The 19,207-nt window shown below is 45.4% G+C and overlaps 1 protein-coding gene across 1 annotated transcript in view; it reads right to left on the bottom strand.

Annotated features, from left to right (window-relative positions):
* The window catches only part of LOC138249086 (suppressor of tumorigenicity 14 protein homolog), a 605,612-nt gene that overhangs the window by 256,876 nt on the left and 329,529 nt on the right, over window positions 1–19,207 (bottom strand). The window contains exon 8 of the mRNA XM_069203127.1: window positions 8,419–8,561. Coding sequence (XP_069059228.1) covers window positions 8,419–8,561 — 143 coding nt within the window. The remainder of the gene's footprint in view (window positions 1–8,418; window positions 8,562–19,207) is intronic.

Genomic DNA, 19,207 nt, shown 5'->3' with positions numbered 1-19,207 from the left:
ATGCTGCAGCTCGCTTAGTTTTGGATCTTCCACGTTTTTCATCGGTGAGCAGTAGCCTAAGACAGCTGCATTGGCTAGCTGGGGAAAAACAGATTACATTTAAAACACTCTGCCTTTCTTACAAGGCGCTTCATCAGGAAGGCTGTAAATATCTCAGCTCGGCCCTATGGCCGTATCAGCCGGGAAGTCAGCTCAGATCGTCGGCTCTGGAGCTCATATGTATACCTTGCTGCCGCAGGGCTAGATGGAGGGACAAAGCCATCTCTGTTACCTGGCTATTTTCAGACTAGGGTAGGCCTCCCTTTTCTTTGCTTCTTGTCCCCACTTTGACACTTTTCTTTTTAATAAAATTGGCATCTGGCCTCTCTCTTTACTCTGGTAAAGGGCCCCCTCTGACTTACTGTTAGTCATTAGCGCTTCGATGCTACGGCCGGAATGCGCTCCATAAATACTCTAAAGTACAATACAATACAATGATCGTTATGGGACCGAGGTGCAATTTCCATGTCTTTGAGTTCTGACCATATTCTAACATCTACCAAGATGCAATCAATAACACTACTGGTAGGATGACTCTTGACTGTGGACTGTCTGTCTAAGTCAGAATAAGTCTGTTATGCGTCCTTAAGCTCCTCCCAAACACCAGGGAAGTAAGCTGAAGAGCAGCATTGGAAGTGTAATGCTGGGCTTTACTTGACAAGTTGGGGCTACATCAGAGCTCATCCTCCTCCTCTGTCAGAGTGATAATTAGAGGAGATGGCTCAAATGAAATGTTACAGTCCCCTCCAATCACAATTTTAGACTGCTGTTGGTAAATGCCAATCCAATTATCTAAAATAGCCAATACAGGAGAGTCAGTACCAGAGGGGACAGACCTGACAAAAACATTAAGAACAGTCAGAATTAATCCTGTGTGAAAATTGAGCTGGATTCCCATTAAGTCAGGGAGATCAATTTTTAACTGCTTGTGGTACAGGCAATGGTATTTTTTTAGAAGATAGCTAAGTCCCCAATTGCTCTTCCTGTTTTCTTTGAAGCAATAGCTTAAATTCTATAGGTGGAGTAGCCATTAACAAAATCTTTACACACAGCCCACATATCCTGAAAAATACAGACTTCATTTTCATCAATAAATGCAAACCAACCAGGATCAGAGAGTTTTGAGTACATTTCTGCCAAATTCCAAGAGATCATAGACAATCCCTCTTGGACCTCAGTATCAATCTCATTTATACACCCAGCAGCCTCAACCTCATGCTGGCAGATGACATCTAGGTTGAGAATATCCTCTATCAGCTCTGGCTCTCGGCCACTTCCAGGGCATCAGAGGTGGAAAGAGTAATTGCAGAAGTAGCAGGAGCAGTGACACCCTTAACAGTATGCTCATAAGGGAGTCAGTCACCCGAGTTTAAATCAGTTCTTGGGTTGCATGGTTCAAACTCATGAGTTGCAGGTCTTGTTCTGACTTGGTGAACAGCCTGCTTCAGAGAGCATTGATGGGCAGAGGTATCTGGGCACAATGGTGGGGGAGAAAGTTTCAGCTGAATTCCAGAGGCAGTGGGACCATCTACGGGACTTTTGCGAAGCTCAAAGTTAATTAGGCAGTCTAGCAGCGATAGTTTATTTAGAGACACCATTATATATTCATAATTATTTGATCTATTGTTGCACCTCTTAACATAATCAATGTGAGATCGCACCACTGATGTACACCCATCCTTGACCCTAACACAATAGATTACTTTATCGGTTAGCGATTCGGTATCCTCATAAGCATTCCTATCCAACTTTGAAACTGAGGTTAAGTATACCAGACTCCAAGAGTGAATTTTATACTTAGAAGCAGGTGTCCTAGTTGGTTGTTTTGGTATGAAGATTGAGGTGCAGGAAAAATAATGTTAGTGTCTTGTCTTGCCCTAGATAGTCAGTATACGGATACTTGGGAATCAGATACTGGGATTTCATTCCTACACTCTTGTCTCCTCTATCACTAAAAGTCCTAACACTGACAGCGGTACTAGTGATTTGTAGACCAGAAAGTGATTTACAATTGGTTGATGGCCGGTACTGATCCCTACTGTAGGTGTTTATATTCATGGTGATGCTGTGATTGTCCCCAGATGAAGGTATGTTATTAGACGGGCAACAGCATGTGGTGTTAACAGTTCTACTATGACCCAAAATGCTCCCCTCTACTAGCATGGTGTCCAGGGTCAGCAGTTTATCCATTTTAGAGTGAAGAGAAGACCTAGATGGGAAGATGGGAGTAGCAGTTTCCGGCATGGGTGGAGCTGTAAACAAAGGTTCATTAATTGCAGGGGATAATGCTGTCATACCCTCCTCAACTGCCAGGGGAGAAAATCTATTAGTACAAGAGAGACTTGTAATGACGACAATGGTAGGGGACGGCGGCAAGTTTGAGGCATATTGTAAAGTACCTTCACCATGAGTTGGGGTTTCTCCCATTTCAAGGCCAGATTTAGCCTTAGCAGCATTCTTTTTAAACATTTCTGAGATTTTCCCTTGTGCTACAATACTTTTAGATGTCTTAGTATTTAATATGATTTCAACCTCCTCAATTAGGTGGTGAATAGCTTCCATTGTTCTTGTCCCACTGGCATTGTGACTCGTGCATACTCCCCCCTGCTCCCGGCTTTTTGGTCTCTCTAGCAGTTGTATTTGCTGTCTCTGGGGCTTTACTTTTCCCCATGCTGACAACAAAATTTTAATACAGAAGAAGTGAAATAGAATTGAAAATAAAATTAAAAAGGCTCTTCAAAAGTACTTACATTGTCCCAGAAAGGGTAGTTAGGGAGAAGGCATTGGAGGGTGGGCCTGCTCATGGCCTGGTCTTCTCTCGAGTGCAAGATGGGTGCGTCCTGGACTGTGGTGTGCTGTAGCAATTTTAAAGTGCTTTGGGAGTGTGGGTCCACCTCTTGGCAGCAGAGTCAGGTGTTGCAGAGGTGCCTGCTGGGGGAAGTAGTCCCATTCCTGCAGGTCAAGGCAGTCCAAAGGCACGTCCCATGCTGCGGTGTGCTGTAGCGCTTTTAAAGTGCTTTGGAAGCATGGCCCCACCCCCTTGGACTGGCAACAGGATCAGGTGCATCAAAGGCATCTGCTGGGGGATGTAGTCCCACCCCAGCAGGTCAAGGCAGTCAAAATGCACATCCTGAACTGAGTTGTGCTGTGGCATTTTAAAGTGCATTGGGAGCGTGGCCCCTCCTTCTTGGGCTGGCAGCAGAGTCAGGTGCAGCAAAGGGCCCTGCTTGGGGATGTAGTCCCACCCAAGCAGGTAAAGGCAGCCAAAATGCACTTCCTGTGCTGCGATGTGTTGTAGCACATTTGAAGCACCTTGGGAGTGTGGTCCCTCCTCCTCAACCTGGCAGCAGGTTCAGGTGCAGCAAATGGATCTACTGGGAGACACAGTCCCACCCCAGCAGGTCAAGGCAGTCGAAATGCATGTACTGTGCTGCGGTGTGCTGTACCACCTTTAAATCACTTTGTGAGTGTGGCCCCTTCTGCCTGGGCTCGGAGCAGGGTCAGATGCAGTAAAGGGGCCTGCTGGGGGATGTAGTCCAACCCCAGCAGATTAAGACAGTGAAAATGCTTGTCCCCAGGATGGTATATGTAGAAGTGTGTCAGTCCACCATTCACCATTGACAAGACACTATCCAACCACATAAATGCAGCGACCAAACTAGCAGCCCAAGAAAAATTAGTCAACCTTCCAATCTCACACCTGAATACCCTGCCCTCTATTCTGTTCCCCACGCTCGGTGCATGGATGCAGGTATAGATCAGGGTCAAGATCTATATGTAATCATGTCTCATGGTGCTGCTGTGCAACACACAATAGGCTACAGTAAACCTGCACACAATGTCTGTGGAGTAAACAACCACCACAGATCCCCCCAAGAGATCAAGATATCTGATTCATGACTGAAGGATCCCAAAAGTGCTTTCAATAATGACTCGGACATGTATGTGTGGCCTATTGTATTGTTGAGCAAGTGTGGTTGGAAGTCTGTAGGGTGTAAGGAAATGGGGAGAGATAGCATACCCAGAATCGCCTGCAACAAAAACAAGTGAAATGGGGTCTCTATTCTGAATGTACTACATCATGCATATATATATACAATAAGTGGGTGTCAGGGTAATGAGTGTGTATCCTGTTGTAGTGATCAATGAGGACATTTGAGATGCCACCCTCCAGATGCACATGTAGCCCCAATGTGAGTTGTTGTTACGTACCAATGAGCTACAAGTCACTGAAATCCCCAGCAAGCAAGTGATGTGCAAGAGGTGACTGAAGGAAGATGTAGCTGTTGTGTGTGCTTCCAGGAAAGGCAGCATACACATCAGAGAAGAAGCCTCTAGCAGCATAGACACCTTGAATGTTGATGGAGTGCCAGCGGTGTCTGTTGTGGAAAAGGTATTTGGAGGTTGAGGTGGCTAAAGTGCCATGAGGGTGCTGTCAATTGCACCTACCACACAAGGAAAGAGGGAAAAAGCATAAAATTCCCTTGTCACTACTTAACTTTCCACCAGTGACTGTGCAATGGTGTCAAACTGGTACACTCTTCTGTTTATGCATCCCAGACTTGATGCAAGCATAGAGGCTCTTAGACATGCATTTTTTGTGAGAACTGACCCTCTGGAAAGATCCAGTATCCTTGAAATGAGATGCAACATGTCTTGTGACATAGGCAAGGATATCCTAGGAGTGAACTGTTGGTGAAAACGCTCCTGCTTCCAGTCTGTAACAGTGTCAAGAAACACACCAGATGATAACCAGCATTTGGAAAACTGATTACTTTGACATCCAAAAGCCACTGATCATTTACTTGTGAACCATCTCTCTCCTCCTAAATAAATATGCCTCAAAATGATAGGTGAAGTGACAAACAAGTTCACTGAAATAGTGGGACAGAAAACGTTGTTTGGTAGGTGAGTTCTTTTCTTACCTGGCTAGCCCATATATGATTGGTTAGGACTGAAATGTGCTTCAGCTTTAGATGGCTGGTGGAGTTTAGATCAATCAATCCTTGCATTACCAGGTGAGGTGCAAGTGTTGTAAGCCTTGTTAGAAATTTAACAGGATGGCTTTTCAAAAACAGTTTACAAAATTAGTAGCTCTTTAAAAAAGGTTCCTTTATTTTCCAATATATTTCTACAGGTTTTTGGGGGCTCCATTATTTTTGTGATAGTGTGTTGCAGTGCCAGTGGCTGCCCATGTGTGGTACACATGCAATATCTAAGCTGGAGTATGCTTACTACTGTTTTAGGCTCCTTTTTTGGTCATAGTAATTTCAGAAGTGCATTTGTGAATGGTCTTACTCTTTTGTGGATGAATGTTTGGCCCTCCCTAAATCTCTCCTTATCCTTCCTTTAACCCTAACATACTCATCCCTAAGCGCCTCCCATGTTGTATGAATTATTCACTATTTTCCAGCAACTCTCCTAAATCCCTCCCACTTGTACTACAAAAACATATGCATACTTGTGTGAAGCTCTCTGCATAGAAAAGATCGGAGAGACAGAGACGTCCGCATGTTGATCTGTGAATAGCATTTAAAAAAATATGTTTTATTGATTTTATAAACAGACAAGAATACGTGCACAATAAGCTCAGACTTTCCCCGAACACCACATCATGATTCTCCTCCCCCTGCTTCCCTACAGCAGGCTACCAGCATCCCATCAGAACCCCATAAATTGTCTCAGATCAAGGTCCATGCATGGAACCATCTCTTTGATGACAGTATCAAGTTGGAGTCTCATCACTTGATATAATATCCAAACCATCTATGAGGCCGTGGTAAGACCTCCATTTCCCCCAGATTTTCTCAAATTTCCTGGGTGAGCCTCTGTTGTCATTTACCACCCTCTCTGCCTCTATGCAATGATTCACACCATCTCTCCACATCTCTCGTGAGAGCACTGCTCCCCCCTCAAAGGCTGGCCAGGTCCCTCTTGTCAACAACAAAGCCTAGCATACAGAACTGCAATTGCTTCCTCGGGGAGACCACATCATGAGGTATGCTTAGCACAATCAATTGAGGCATCCTGGGAATAACAGTACCCACCACCTCCTCCAATTCTTTAATGATGGACTCTCTATATTTTGTTGTCCCTGAACAGCTCCAAATAGTGTGCAGGAAGATACCCTCTTCCTCACCACAGCGAAGGCTCAACAGGCTTTCCACCCTTTATGGAGGTGGTACCTGTTGTAATAGGACCTATTCAGTATTTTGAACTGGATCAGGTGGAACTTTGCCCTGATGGCTACCTCTCTAGGATGCATCAACACAGCCTCCCAATCCACATTCTCTAGAAGGCCCACATCTGCCTCCCACTTCTCCCACAGCCTCCCCGGTGTATCAGGCATATTGCTTATGACTGTGGAGTACAGCCGGGAGACCACCTGATGGGTAAGTGTGTTGTTCAGCACCCAACTTTTAAATGGGGAATGGTCTAAAAGTCATCTCCCAAGAATACACCCCCCAGTGTTTCAATCCCAATTTGCTCCCAACCTCGGAAGCTTGTGAGTCTACCTATATTAGACAACTCTGTACCTCTCCAAATAGGATTAGCTTGAGTGAGTCTCCTCTTCCAGTTTATGGCAGTTGTAGCATTATCCCAGCCCACAGTGAGACCCTGGTTGGCCCGACAGTCGTCTTCTCACCTTTTTCCTTTCCAGTAGACATAGTGAATATGGGACGCTCCCTCCATGGCCATTCTCTCTTCCTATAGGTTGGCTCGGAGTAAGAGCTGTGACTTCAGTTATTAATCACCTGCAAATGTTTCACCCTGTGAGATGCTCTAACATCAAGGAGTGTAAGGCCACCATTATACGTAGATCTGTACAGAGTTTTCAGGTCTATTATCAGGGGACCCCAATCCAGAGAAGGGTGCACAGTGTTCTGTCTAATTTATTGTGAATAGCATTTTGTAGTATGTGAGAAGTACTATTGTACTACGAACACACTACACAGTGCCATTTGTGAATGTGCCCTTTTGTCTCAGAGCAATAGCTTATATAAAAAAACTAGAATAACACGGAAAGGTTGAAACTATTTTAAAAGCGATTTCTAATATAAGAAATTATCCTGGGGCTTCCCCGAAGAAAATGTATTTGAAGAATCAAGCCAAGGATGGATCATTCTGTAAGATGAATGAGATTGAACCTGATTTTATGCTTACTTGAGTTTTCCATTCTGCCATTGTGGTGTGATTATGTCACAGAGCGAGCAAAAGCAGGCCTTTGGGTTGCTCAGGACGACGTCACGGTGAATACAAAACAGTAACTACCTTAGTAGTCAACGTTCCAGATACTGCTTTAGGGGAGTAGACGAATAAATGCAATTAAAGAAAAAGGATCAAACTATTTAAAAGATGTTTACAATAATAATTGATCCTGTTTCTGAGAGCAAACTGACATGTATAATCAAACCAACTACCGATTAACTACCTACATAATCAAAGGGCAAGGGGTTGGCCCTAAAAAATGGGCTAACCATCCATACTTGCATATTTTGGATATTCACAACTGTTTTTTACGAAGCTACATACCAAGATGTACAATCAAACCTGTGACAATGTCAAACTAGAGCGAGGCTTTTGTAGTTGGGAATGGAAAAGAACACCCCATAGTTAATGGGGGTAGAAGAAGCAAATTGATTTCTTTCTGGTGACTATATTTTCTGACGTAAACGAAAAAGAAAGCTTAAATGTGCAAATGCATATTTGTACTGTATTTGCCCATGCAATTTTGTACACCAGTTTACAATTCTGCATACAGAAAATGTGCACATCTGTGTATTTATGGAAACTCTTATTGTCCTAGATTTCCTTGACTACTATAAGGATTCTTTGTGAAACCTATACAAGTTTGACGTCTACTCAAATATGGGATTTATACTGTGGGAGAAAATCTCTGTATTTTTAAATGACTATATATAAATCATGCTATTATGTTTTACCTTGCAATTTTCAATTCATACTACTACTAAATTTCAACACTTTCAGTCTGCTGGTATGGGAACTAATAAGTTTGCCTATTCAGGACATACCTAGGGTATGCCTGTTGAAATGCACTTAACAATTATCTTAACAACTGTAATTCATTCCAGGGTTCCTACTTTTTTTCTAAAAAGTTTTAATTGTTTAACTTGGATACCCAAGGTTTATAAGGAAGCACTACAAAGAAATAATTGTTATATGCACATGGCATATTATGTCACATGGAGCCAGGGAACTGTTTCCGCGCTAAATTCTGGAAAAACACATATATGCCAGGTTATGTCATGTTGAGGGACCTTCCTGGATTAAACGTCACTTTTTTTGTAACAACAGTGTAATTCACAATGCATCAGAATCTACCTATCAGAGCCACATGCCTGAATTTGTATGACTCACCTATTTTAGGAATGGCTTGAAAGTATGCCTTAAGCATGCTGTTTTCTCTTGTTCTGTCCAGCGAGAATGTCACGAGCATCACATTGCTTGATGATGTGAGACGCATCATGGGAAGATTCCAAGCCATTGGTGGTCCGCACCACCTGAAAGAAGTCAAGATCTGCTCTCATTGAATTTATCAGAGAACACAAATGCACACTAAGATACAAAAATTGACTTCCACACACAGTCTTAATACATCCAATACTCATACATTTATGGTGTACGAAGTTACAAACTTAACAGTTGCTAGAGCTTAAAATTTAGTGATGCCCCTCATGTCATAAAAGTTATCAGAAGTTGACCATTTAAGTTTTACGAAAGTAAAAGAGTGAAAACCACTGTAGAAAGCTGCACTGACACAATTTAAACATGCAACAGCTTGTATTTCAGAGTTCAACGTAGGTGCCTTTTGATTTAAGTCATGTTAGAAGAATAGAACTGATAAAATGTAGTTTAGACTCTAGACTAAGTGTGTAAAGCAAGGATATTGAATTGCTTATGATTAGTAAATTATTGATGAGTTTTAAAATGCATGCAAAGTAAGAAAAAATCACTTCTCTATTGTACTTGATGAAATGCTGTAACAAACTTTCCTACTTTGAAATGAAATGTATTATTCATACTAAAGAAATATTATTAATGTTGAATTTATTAGTTTGCATATAACACATTTTACTAAAACACTTAAATTGAATGCATTATTATGACTTTGTGTTAGCATAAGTGAGTCCTGCAGTGTTTGCATTTTGCAGTCATTTAAACGTGTTGAATCATTATTGTTTTCATAACGTGAAGTCTTCTTTCAGATTTTGTTCCCATGAGAAGCATAGTCCTCTTATAATAGACCCCATTGTTTAAATGTGGGAAGATGTATTCCTTTGCCTTGAAAACATTACATTGCAGGAACATGAATCGAGTTTGTATACATTTGTTTCAAACCTGTTTGGATTCACACGGAAGAGAGATGTTCCCATGACAGACTTGGAAAAGAAGTGAACTGTTTCAATTTGGATCCATACGATTAATTTCCATTGGACGATGCCTATTCAATGTGACATGAACTGATACCTTTGACAAATCAGAATGGTTTGTGAGTACTAAAATATTGATGGATTGTTGAACTTTGAGACAGTCTGAGCAGTCCCGAGTGGACCTTTGCAGTCTCCTGATGCTTGCTGATGATTGCTGATCCTGGCGATTTGCTGATGAAGATTCCCTGGGTGCTGTATCCCTAGAGAGGTATATTCCTCTCTGCCATTTTCCCTTTGAGATGCCCTTTGAAATTTAGTATTCCTTTTTAACTTTCCCATTCAGAAGACTCTTGACAGCTTCTGAGATGCTGATGTTTTCCCTTTTTACTTATCTTTTGGCTAACTAAGTTAGTGACCTGCAGTCCAAGATTTTTTCTTTCCAAATTATTTTTGTCCTTTTTATGGTTTTTGTCATTTGCCTGTACATGTATGTCCCCACACATGCTAGCCAATGATAAGGCCATGATAGGGCTATCCTTTTGGTCCAGAAATCCTATTTGAAATTCTGTTTAATTTTTATTGATGCATGATCAAACTAAGCAAAGATGTATATCTCTGTTGCCATTAATTCTTTTACTGTTCCGTATTGTGGCCAATGAATGGTTAGGTTTGTTAATGTTAGTGAGACTAAACTTCTTCTGTCGTTTTGGACAACCCTTGGTGATAATGTGTGTTTATAACTTTGTTTTGAGAATTATTTACATGACTTTGATTCTGAGCTTGTAATAAATCCCTTACTTTTATTTTTGATTGGAGTTTTCATTGTGTGGTCAAATAGGTCATACCGCCTAAATTAATAGTTGCCTGAATGTGGTTGTGATAGATGGTTCTACCACTCGCTATTGCTGGGTCAATATGTCTGTTGACCCCAGAAAGCATTTACTTCCTGAGAAGGATAAAAAACGCTGCTTCACAGTGTATCATTTGAATATGTGGTTCTGTTCTGATAAAAAGTGTGTGCGTTGTTTTTCTTCACTGCACATATATTGACAGATTTGAGATAGTCTACAGAAGAGGGCTTAATGCACGTTTGAACCAATAACAGAGGATTTGGAGGCAAAAAGTTAACAGTCGGTCAGCCATTCGTACCAGTAGTGTTTCTACTTTTTCTTCGATTTAATACATTTTCTATTCAATCTGGACAAATCATGGACACTTTTCACCCCAAATGATTTGAATTTCTTTTCTTGCAGTTTCTCTAAGGTGTCTTTCCACCTATGTTTTATCTTGGACTTCACCAATTAATAAATTGAAACTCCCTCCTGCCTGTCATTTTACAAATGAGTCAGTGCAATATTTTTTGTTTTTTTGTAGGGCTTACACCAATGTGCTGGGCTCTTGGGATGTGTGGCTGTATTAATTCCCTAAGAATATGCAAAAATGACACTAAGGCAGTTGTGGTGTTCACTGTGGTAAAAATTATTATGTTCACAAGGTCAATGCAGCAGAAGATCAAAGTCTATGTATATATCTCAGCACTGTGGTATTGAAGGCAGTATCCATTTAACAAATGTTGATGGGTTGGACTTATCAAAAGGCCACCAATGCCCAGTTATTTTAACATTTTGTGACTTTAGTTTTTATTGTTATGATATTGTTGATGAATGTTATCAGTCTGTCTTTTTAACAATTTGAATGTTACAATATGTAATTTATTTTTAATCTTTGTACTTATCCATGAATTGCTCAATTCGAACTGACAACAAATTTGGATTTGCATTTCTGATACAGGGAGATATTATGATATCCTGTTGATTGCCTAATACCATCACAAAAATGACTAAGGGATAACATTGGACCTAATTCACAAACATTTACTTTTCAATACACAAATAAAAATATATTTAAATAATTCAATTTCACAAAAACATTCAGGCCCTCATTACAACCCTGGCGGTAAATCCCGTTTTCTGCCGTGCAGAAGACCGCCAACATACCACTGCGGCCGCAGAATTCCGCTAAAGGTATCACAACCCACATCTCATAATCCGGCACAATACAGACACCCACACAAGTCCACCACACCAAAGGTCAGTGAAAAACTGGCGATACCAAAACCTCCACCGTCACGCCAACAAAAATACGCCCACAGTATCACGACCCACGAATCAACGCAGCGGTCAATCAACCACGGTAAACTATTGGCGGTACACACCGCTGCGCTCAAAATACACACACATATACAAAATACAACCACATTGGACAATTCGAAATACACACACCTGATACACATACACACACCACACACTCAATCCAATATAAAGCACACACCCACATCACCCACAAACCCTTACAACCAATAATTTGAAAGAAGGCCAGAGAGAGAGACTACCTAAAACAACACCAGCATCCACAGACACACAACACCATCACTTACACAACATCCACACACCTCAAACAACACACACCAACACATCCCCTCACACATCACAACCGACACCACCTCACAAATCACCCACACCACATCATGGCACCTCAAAGACACCCCAGGTTCTCTGAGGAGGAGCTCAGGGTCATGGTGGAGGAAATCGTCTGGGTAGAGCCACAGCTATTCGGATCATAGGTGCAGCAGACGTCCATTGCAAGGAAGATGGAGCTATGGCACAGAATTGTCGACAGAGTTAACGCAGTGGGACAGCATCCAAGAACACAGGATGACATCAGGAAGAGGTGGAACGACCTACGGGGGAAGGTACGTTCCGTGGTATCCAGACACCAGATTGCTGAACAGAGGACTGGCGGTGGACCCCCTCCTCTTCCCCCACAACAAACAACATGGGAGGAGCAAGTCTTGGCGATCATGCATCCTGAGGGCCTCGCAGGAGGACTGGACTCTGGTAAGCCATTTCTTACTTTATCCCCCCCACCCCACCCCACCTGCATGCCATCACATACCGCCACGTTTACCCTCACACCCATCACCCCAACAACCCACAGATACCCCACTAACACAACGCACACATCCCAAAACCAAGCCCTGCATGTAACACCAATGCATGGACACCCATCACCAAAGCATGTCCAGTAGAGAGACTCACTCATGCCCCAAAATCACCAATCACACACGGGCTACGACAGTAATGCAAGCACAGGAGTAGAGGGTCACTAATCCATTGCACAGGATGGCACACACAGATACAATAACTATGCATTTACACCCCAACAGGACCCCTACCCAACGTCACCAGACAGGAGGTTCCAGACATATCCAGTCCCCCCACAGAAGAGACCCACAGTGACGACAGCAGCTCTGCACGCCTGGATCAAGATGACCAGCCCGGCCCATCAGGGACCTCAGGACAGTCGGTTCCCCTGACACAGTCACAAACCACTACTGAACCTCCCCCCTCAGGAAACACCACCACAGCACCCACCCAGTGGGCCCATCCCTCTGTCCCCAGGACACATCAATCAGCAGTGTGTCCACCACTACAGGGAACCCAGGCAACCCCACTAACACAAGACAATCAGGGACCTGGGGGCAGTGGCAGTGGGCACACGGTTCAGGGGACAGACGCACAGCACAACAGGGAAGCTGGGAGGGCTGCTGTGCGTCAGGGGGAAGGACAAGCCCAGGGAACCGACACTCCACGAGGCACTCTCCAACATCATGGGGGCTTACCACCATTCCCAGGAGACCATGGGCACGGTACTGGCCAAGTTTCAGGAGACCCAGCGGCTACAGGAGGAACACTACCTGGGGATCAGGGAGGACTTGAAGTCCATCAACACCACCCTGGTCACCATTGCAGGGGTGCTGGCAGACCTTCTCAACACCAGGAGGGACACAGTGGCACACCAACGGGCCCCTGACACTAGCCTGGACTATGAGCAGCCCTCCACCTCCGCCGGCGCTAGAGGACAGAAGGCACCACCACAGGAGCAACAGGACACCAGCACCACACCCCCTGCAGATGGAGAACCACCCCGCAAACAGTCCCTGAGATCCAGGAACAAGACAGAGAACATTGCCAAGACCCCCGCCAGGAAATAAGACACCCCTGAATGTCACCCTTCTGTCCCACTATGTCACCCTGTCCACCTTAAACTGCCATTGCTCCACTTCCTATGCCCCTTTGTACAATGCACCTGTGAAACAAATAGACTGGACTCTGCCATGGACATTCCTCCTACATCACCCCAGCCCATTTTACAACCCCCTCCACTTATTTGAACAGAAATAAACACACTTCAATCACAAAACAATCTGGATTCGGTCGGTGCTTTCACAAATGTGTAATTGCAATATCTATGGAATATAGCAATGTCAATGTACTTGTTCACATACCAATGTAACACAGCTGTAGGCCAGCAGTAAGCATAGCAGAGGGCACAAAGTGGGACCCAGATCTGTGAAATGGAAAGTCAAAGTGACAAGTCAGGGTCCATACACTGAGTGGAAATGACAGACTTATGCTAGCTCCAACAATAGTATGAGATGTGGGAAGCAGTTACTTCTTCTTACCTGTGTCTCACTGGAAGTATTGCATGATGATGTTGTTTCGGCTGTCGATATCCTCTTCTTCTGCCTCCTCTTCTTTACTGTCAACAGGCTCCACAGCTGCCACAAGACCCCCATCTGGCCCACCCTCCTGCAGAAAAGGCACCTGGCGTCGCGAAGCCAGGTTGTGCAGCATACAGCAGGCAACAATGATCTGGCACACCTTCTTCGGTGAGTAGTATAGGGAGCCACCTGTCAGATGGAGGCACGGGAATCTGGCCTTCAGGAGGCCGAAGGTGGGTTCTATAATCCTCCTAGTTCACCCATGTGCCTCATTGTAGCGTTCCTCTGCCCAGCCCTTGTCCTGGGATTCCTCACTTGGGTCAGTAGCCATGACAGGTTGTGGTAACCAGAGTCACCTGCAAATGTCGAGGGACAACTGTTAGACACACACTAACCCTTAGGGACAACCCCATACCCAGACACCTATGTCAACTGTATTGGGATGGTGGCCTCACCTATTAGACACACACAGTGCCTCTGTAGTTGTGCCATCACATGAGGGATGCTGCTATTCCTCAAAATGTAAGCGTCATGCACTGAGCCAGGATACTAGGCATTCACATGGGAGATGTACTGGTCTGCCAAACACACTATCTGCACATTCATCAAATGGTAGCTTTTCTGGTTTCTGTACACCTGTTCATTCCTGCGGGGCGGGGACAAATGCCACATGTGTACCATCAATGGCACCAATGATGTTGGGGATATGTCCCAGGGCATAAAAGTGAACTTTCACTGTGGGCACATCCTCCACCTGAGGGAAAACGATGTAGCTGCGCATGTGTTTCAGCAGGGCAGATAACACTCTGGACAACACATTGGAGAACATTGGCTGGGACATCCCTGATGCCATGGCCACTGTTGTTTGAAAAGACCCACTGGCCAGGAAATGGAGTACAGACAGGACCCGTACTAGAGGGGGGATTCCTGTGGGATGGCAGATAGCTGAAATCAGGTCTGGCTCCAACTGGGCACACAGTTCCTGGATTGTTGCACAATCAAGCCTGTATGTGATTATGATGTGTCTCTCCTCCATTGTCGACAGGTCCACCAGGGGTCTGTACACCGGAGGATGCCGCCATCTCATCACCTGCCCCAGCAGACGTGCCCTATGGAGGAGAACAGCGAGCAGAGAGTCATCCAACACCGAGGTATCACAATGTGTTATTTGCAGAAAGGTATGTAATTCCCAAGGTCCGGGTATCTGTCTGTATTCCCAGCCTAGATAGGTGTGACGCAGTTTGTATCCATCCCATGTGGCCCCCCTGAAATGACGGCTGCCTGACTTGTAAGGTGGGTCAAGGGGAAATAAGGTAACTGCACTGGCATTGTACACCGTCGCGGTGGGCGGTCACAGACCGCGGCGCAATTCAGCATTGGTTAACATTGGGTCCTAAGGGTTCCAGGAGCCAAAGACGATGTACGCCGGCGGTGACGGTACGCACCGCCGTGGACGTGACCGTCATTTTCTGTCTGTTCACTCACTTGATACCTGACCTTCAACAGGAGAGGACCTACACTGCAAGTGCTGCTGTGACCTGTGTCTGGCAGCGACGATGGCTACAGTGTCTGGGAAAAGGGCCCCTGCCTTCACTTTGGAGGAGTTGGAGAAACTAGTGGATGGGGTCCTCCCCCAGTACACACAACTGTACGGTCCTCCAGACAAACAGGTGAGTACACTGTGATCATGCTGCGTGGGCAATGTCTGTTTTGAGTGGTGTGGATGGAAGATACATGGGGGGGGGGCTGAGGCCTGCATGTGCGGATGTTGAATGTATCTGCGTCAGGGCATGGGAGGGAACTGGTGGGCAATGAGTATGATGGTCCAGACGGGTGAGTAGTTTCCTTTCCCCCTGTACCATTCCTTTAGGTCAGCGACCACCAGAACAAGGGTATTTGACGTGCCATTGCCAAGGACGTCCAGACCCTGGGGGTCTACCATAGACAGAGCACCCACTGCCATAAAAGATGGGAGGACCTGCACAGCTGGAGCAAGAAGATGGCGGAGGCCCAGCTGGGGGTGGCCTCCCAACATGGAAGGGGTATCCGTCGTACCATGAACCCCCTGATGTACCGGATCCTGGTGGTGGCCTATCCAGAGTTGGATGGGCGCTTGAGGGCATAACAGCAGCCACAAGGGGGTGAGTACACTCTCATTCAGCTGACTCTGTGCACATAACAAGGTTTCTGGGTGGGGGAGGTGGGCAGTGGGTTCCCCTAGGCCAGGGCGAACTTGGTAGGCAAGGTCCCTTGTGAGGCAGGCTCTGTGGCACCACAACCCCACTAGTTGTAATAGCCATCTACACCTAGTCAGGCTCCTGTGACTTCCAGGTGTGCAGCAATTGGGCTTAGGCCTCGTACCCCATGGGCATGTGAATTTTCTAGGAACTGTTAGTGCATGGAGTAGTGCTGAGGGCTGCTACCTGTGTGTTGTGTCCACCGACGGTAGTGGTGTTGCATGCACTGAACATGTTTTTCTTCTGCCCCCCCCACCCTTTTTGTTGTCTCCCTGTTCTTGTGTGCAATAGCATCATCAGGCGGAGGAGCAGTGGCACCGGAGCAGGAGGGAGCTGCAACCCACGTGGCCCTGGAGGGTGAAGCAACGGAGTCTGAAGCCACCAGAGGGACAGAGGGCGAGGGGAGCTCCACGATGGGGACAGGAGCATACACCAGTGACAGCGACTCCTCCTCTGATGCGAGCTCCCTTGTAGTGGCGGGCACCTCTGTGCCCACCGCATCAACAGGTACAGCCGCCACTCCCCCTACCAGCACCGCCCTCCCAGCAGCCCCTCAGCGTGTGTCCCGTGCCCGCTCACCCAGGAGGGTGGGCATCTCCTTTGCCCCAGGCACCTCAGGCCCTCCCGCTGTCAGCCCTGCTGCCCTCAGTGAGGAGGCTATTGACCTCCTGAGATCCCTCACTGTTGGGCAATCTACCATTTTGAATGCCATCCAGGGTGTTGAGAGGCATTTGCAACAAACAAATCCATACCTGGAGGGCATTCATTCTGGGCAGGCGGCCCAACAGAGAGCATTTCAGGCTCTGGCCTCAGCACTGATGGCAGCCATTGTACCTGTTTCCAGCCTCCCCCCTCCAACTTCCACTACCCAGACCCTATCCTTTTGTCCTTGCATTCTTCCAGAGGTGGGGGGGGTGTATCTGTAATGTTGCTGCATGTGCTTGTGTGTATGTTGTGGGTGAGGGTGGGGGTGGGGGTATTGCATGTTGCATGTGTGTGTCACTCTCTTTTCCCTCCCCTGTGTTGTAGGTGCAGTACTCACGTGGTCGTCGACGGCGTCTGTCCTGCTCCTGATAGAGCAGGAGGAAGAGCAGCATAGGCAGTACGTGTAGTTCGGGCTCCATGGCATCCTGGTTCCTCGTTGGGTGTCGAGAAGTGAGTGGTTTCCCTTCTGTGTACTGTTTCCACTGTGCTTTTGAGAGCGTTGGTTCCGCCCTGGAAAAGGTGCCGGACAGGCCTGTTGTGACAGGGTGGGTGGTACTTTGTCCTCCACCTGTCTGCAGGCGGTGACCACCGCGGTGTTTGTTTCTACCGCAGTGGTGGTCGGAGTGTTAAAGTGTCTATGTTAGAGGTTTCCACCATGGTAGCGATTCAATTTTTTTTCCGCCGGCCTGTTGGCGGTATTACCGCTGCTTTAATACCGATCGCCAGGGTTGTAATGAGGGCCTAATTCTCTATCTATTTATTTTACCAGGTACCAAAAAAACTGATTACAGTAAGGCTATTGTTCCTAAATATTAATTGCTCCAGCAAGTACAAAAATTACAAGAGTGTTAATTCAACCTTTATCGTGTCAATCTATGCAACTGATCTGCAACAGCAGTGATATATTAACTTAAGCGCATGGACTTCCGGACCATGCTTCCCTCCAAATTTACAGAAGCTAACAGGTGGTATAAGCCACTGACGAGAGTTGTAGTGTAATCGTCAGATAAACACAAAAAGTCTTAGACTGAAAAGCCTATTATTGGGGGGAGGTCAAACCAGAGAAACATTCTCTTTTGTGAAAAGGGTGATTTATTTGGGAGCAAGATAAACTCACACAAACACCATCCATACACTTGGCCACAAAATCTAAACTGCCAGAAACAATGGTCTGTTGTCAATAACCATCTTACCTCTCTTCTATAGGCTACTCAGTCCCTAAAGCTCAACACCCCCTCACCCCCAGTATCAAATTTCAGATGCATGTATACAGTTACGTTTTTTGGGCTTGCTCATCTCCACTGTTTCTTCAGCATTTACTTCATTTTCACTGCCAACATTCCTCAAAGCCTGACCCACATGGCACTAACTGCATTCTGTTTCACTCTTTAATACACTCTCTATCCCCACTTTCTGCTCTTGACTTTCATTGTCTGAGCTCTCTTTACCTAGCACCAGAAACCAGAAAATTGAAAAATGGCCAGAGCCACCATGTCCTGTGTGACTTTGAGGCATTTAGGGACAAGAGATATGGCTAGTTATGGTTAACAGGAGTACACAAGAATGAGGGGAATGAGGAGCAGGAGAGTATTTTGACCTGAGATTGGAGATAGTTAGGAGTAGGAAAAAGTTGTTGGGGTTGCGAGAGTGTTTAAAAGGTGGCTGCTGGTCACCAGTTAGCTTCAACAACCATTCCTTTAGGAGGAGGACAATGGCTGAAGGCTACTATTTGGGTTCAGGACAGTGCATGCAGAAGGGGTTTTGCATATCCCAGCCAAAGTTTGTAGGTGGTTATGTTCATCCCAGGGAGTAACTAGGAGTCTTGTCAATGCTAGTGAGTCTTTTTATTGACATGGTCAGGGAGCTGAGGAGTCGGAAAAAAGAGGGTTGGACAAGCAGCCCTTCAATTTTGAACCAGGCCTGGGAACATGCAGGGAGACAATGATATGGATAATAACTGGGGTTGGATCAAGCTTTGGGGACCACTATCAACCCCACAGGAGTTGAAGATAGGCGGGTAAGACTTGAAGAAATGTTGATTCATGTGGAAGAGAACAGCCTGGACCAACTCTCCAGGTTGTAGTTGAAAAGATGCTCAAATGGGATTTCAGAGGGGACCAGTGCCAACAGGTTGAGGTCTTTTGTACTATTTATCCCAGAAGAGTTTGACAGTCACCAAGAAAACAAGCATACATTGACAGGGTGGTAAAGGAAGTCAACAATGATCTATTGAGCTTCTCTACAAATAGAAACATTAGAGTTGTGCAGTG

This window comes from Pleurodeles waltl, chromosome 8, assembly GCF_031143425.1.
Source record: "Pleurodeles waltl isolate 20211129_DDA chromosome 8, aPleWal1.hap1.20221129, whole genome shotgun sequence".
NCBI lineage: Eukaryota > Metazoa > Chordata > Amphibia > Caudata > Salamandridae > Pleurodeles > Pleurodeles waltl.
This window is presented reverse-complemented; position numbering and strand designations above follow the sequence as displayed.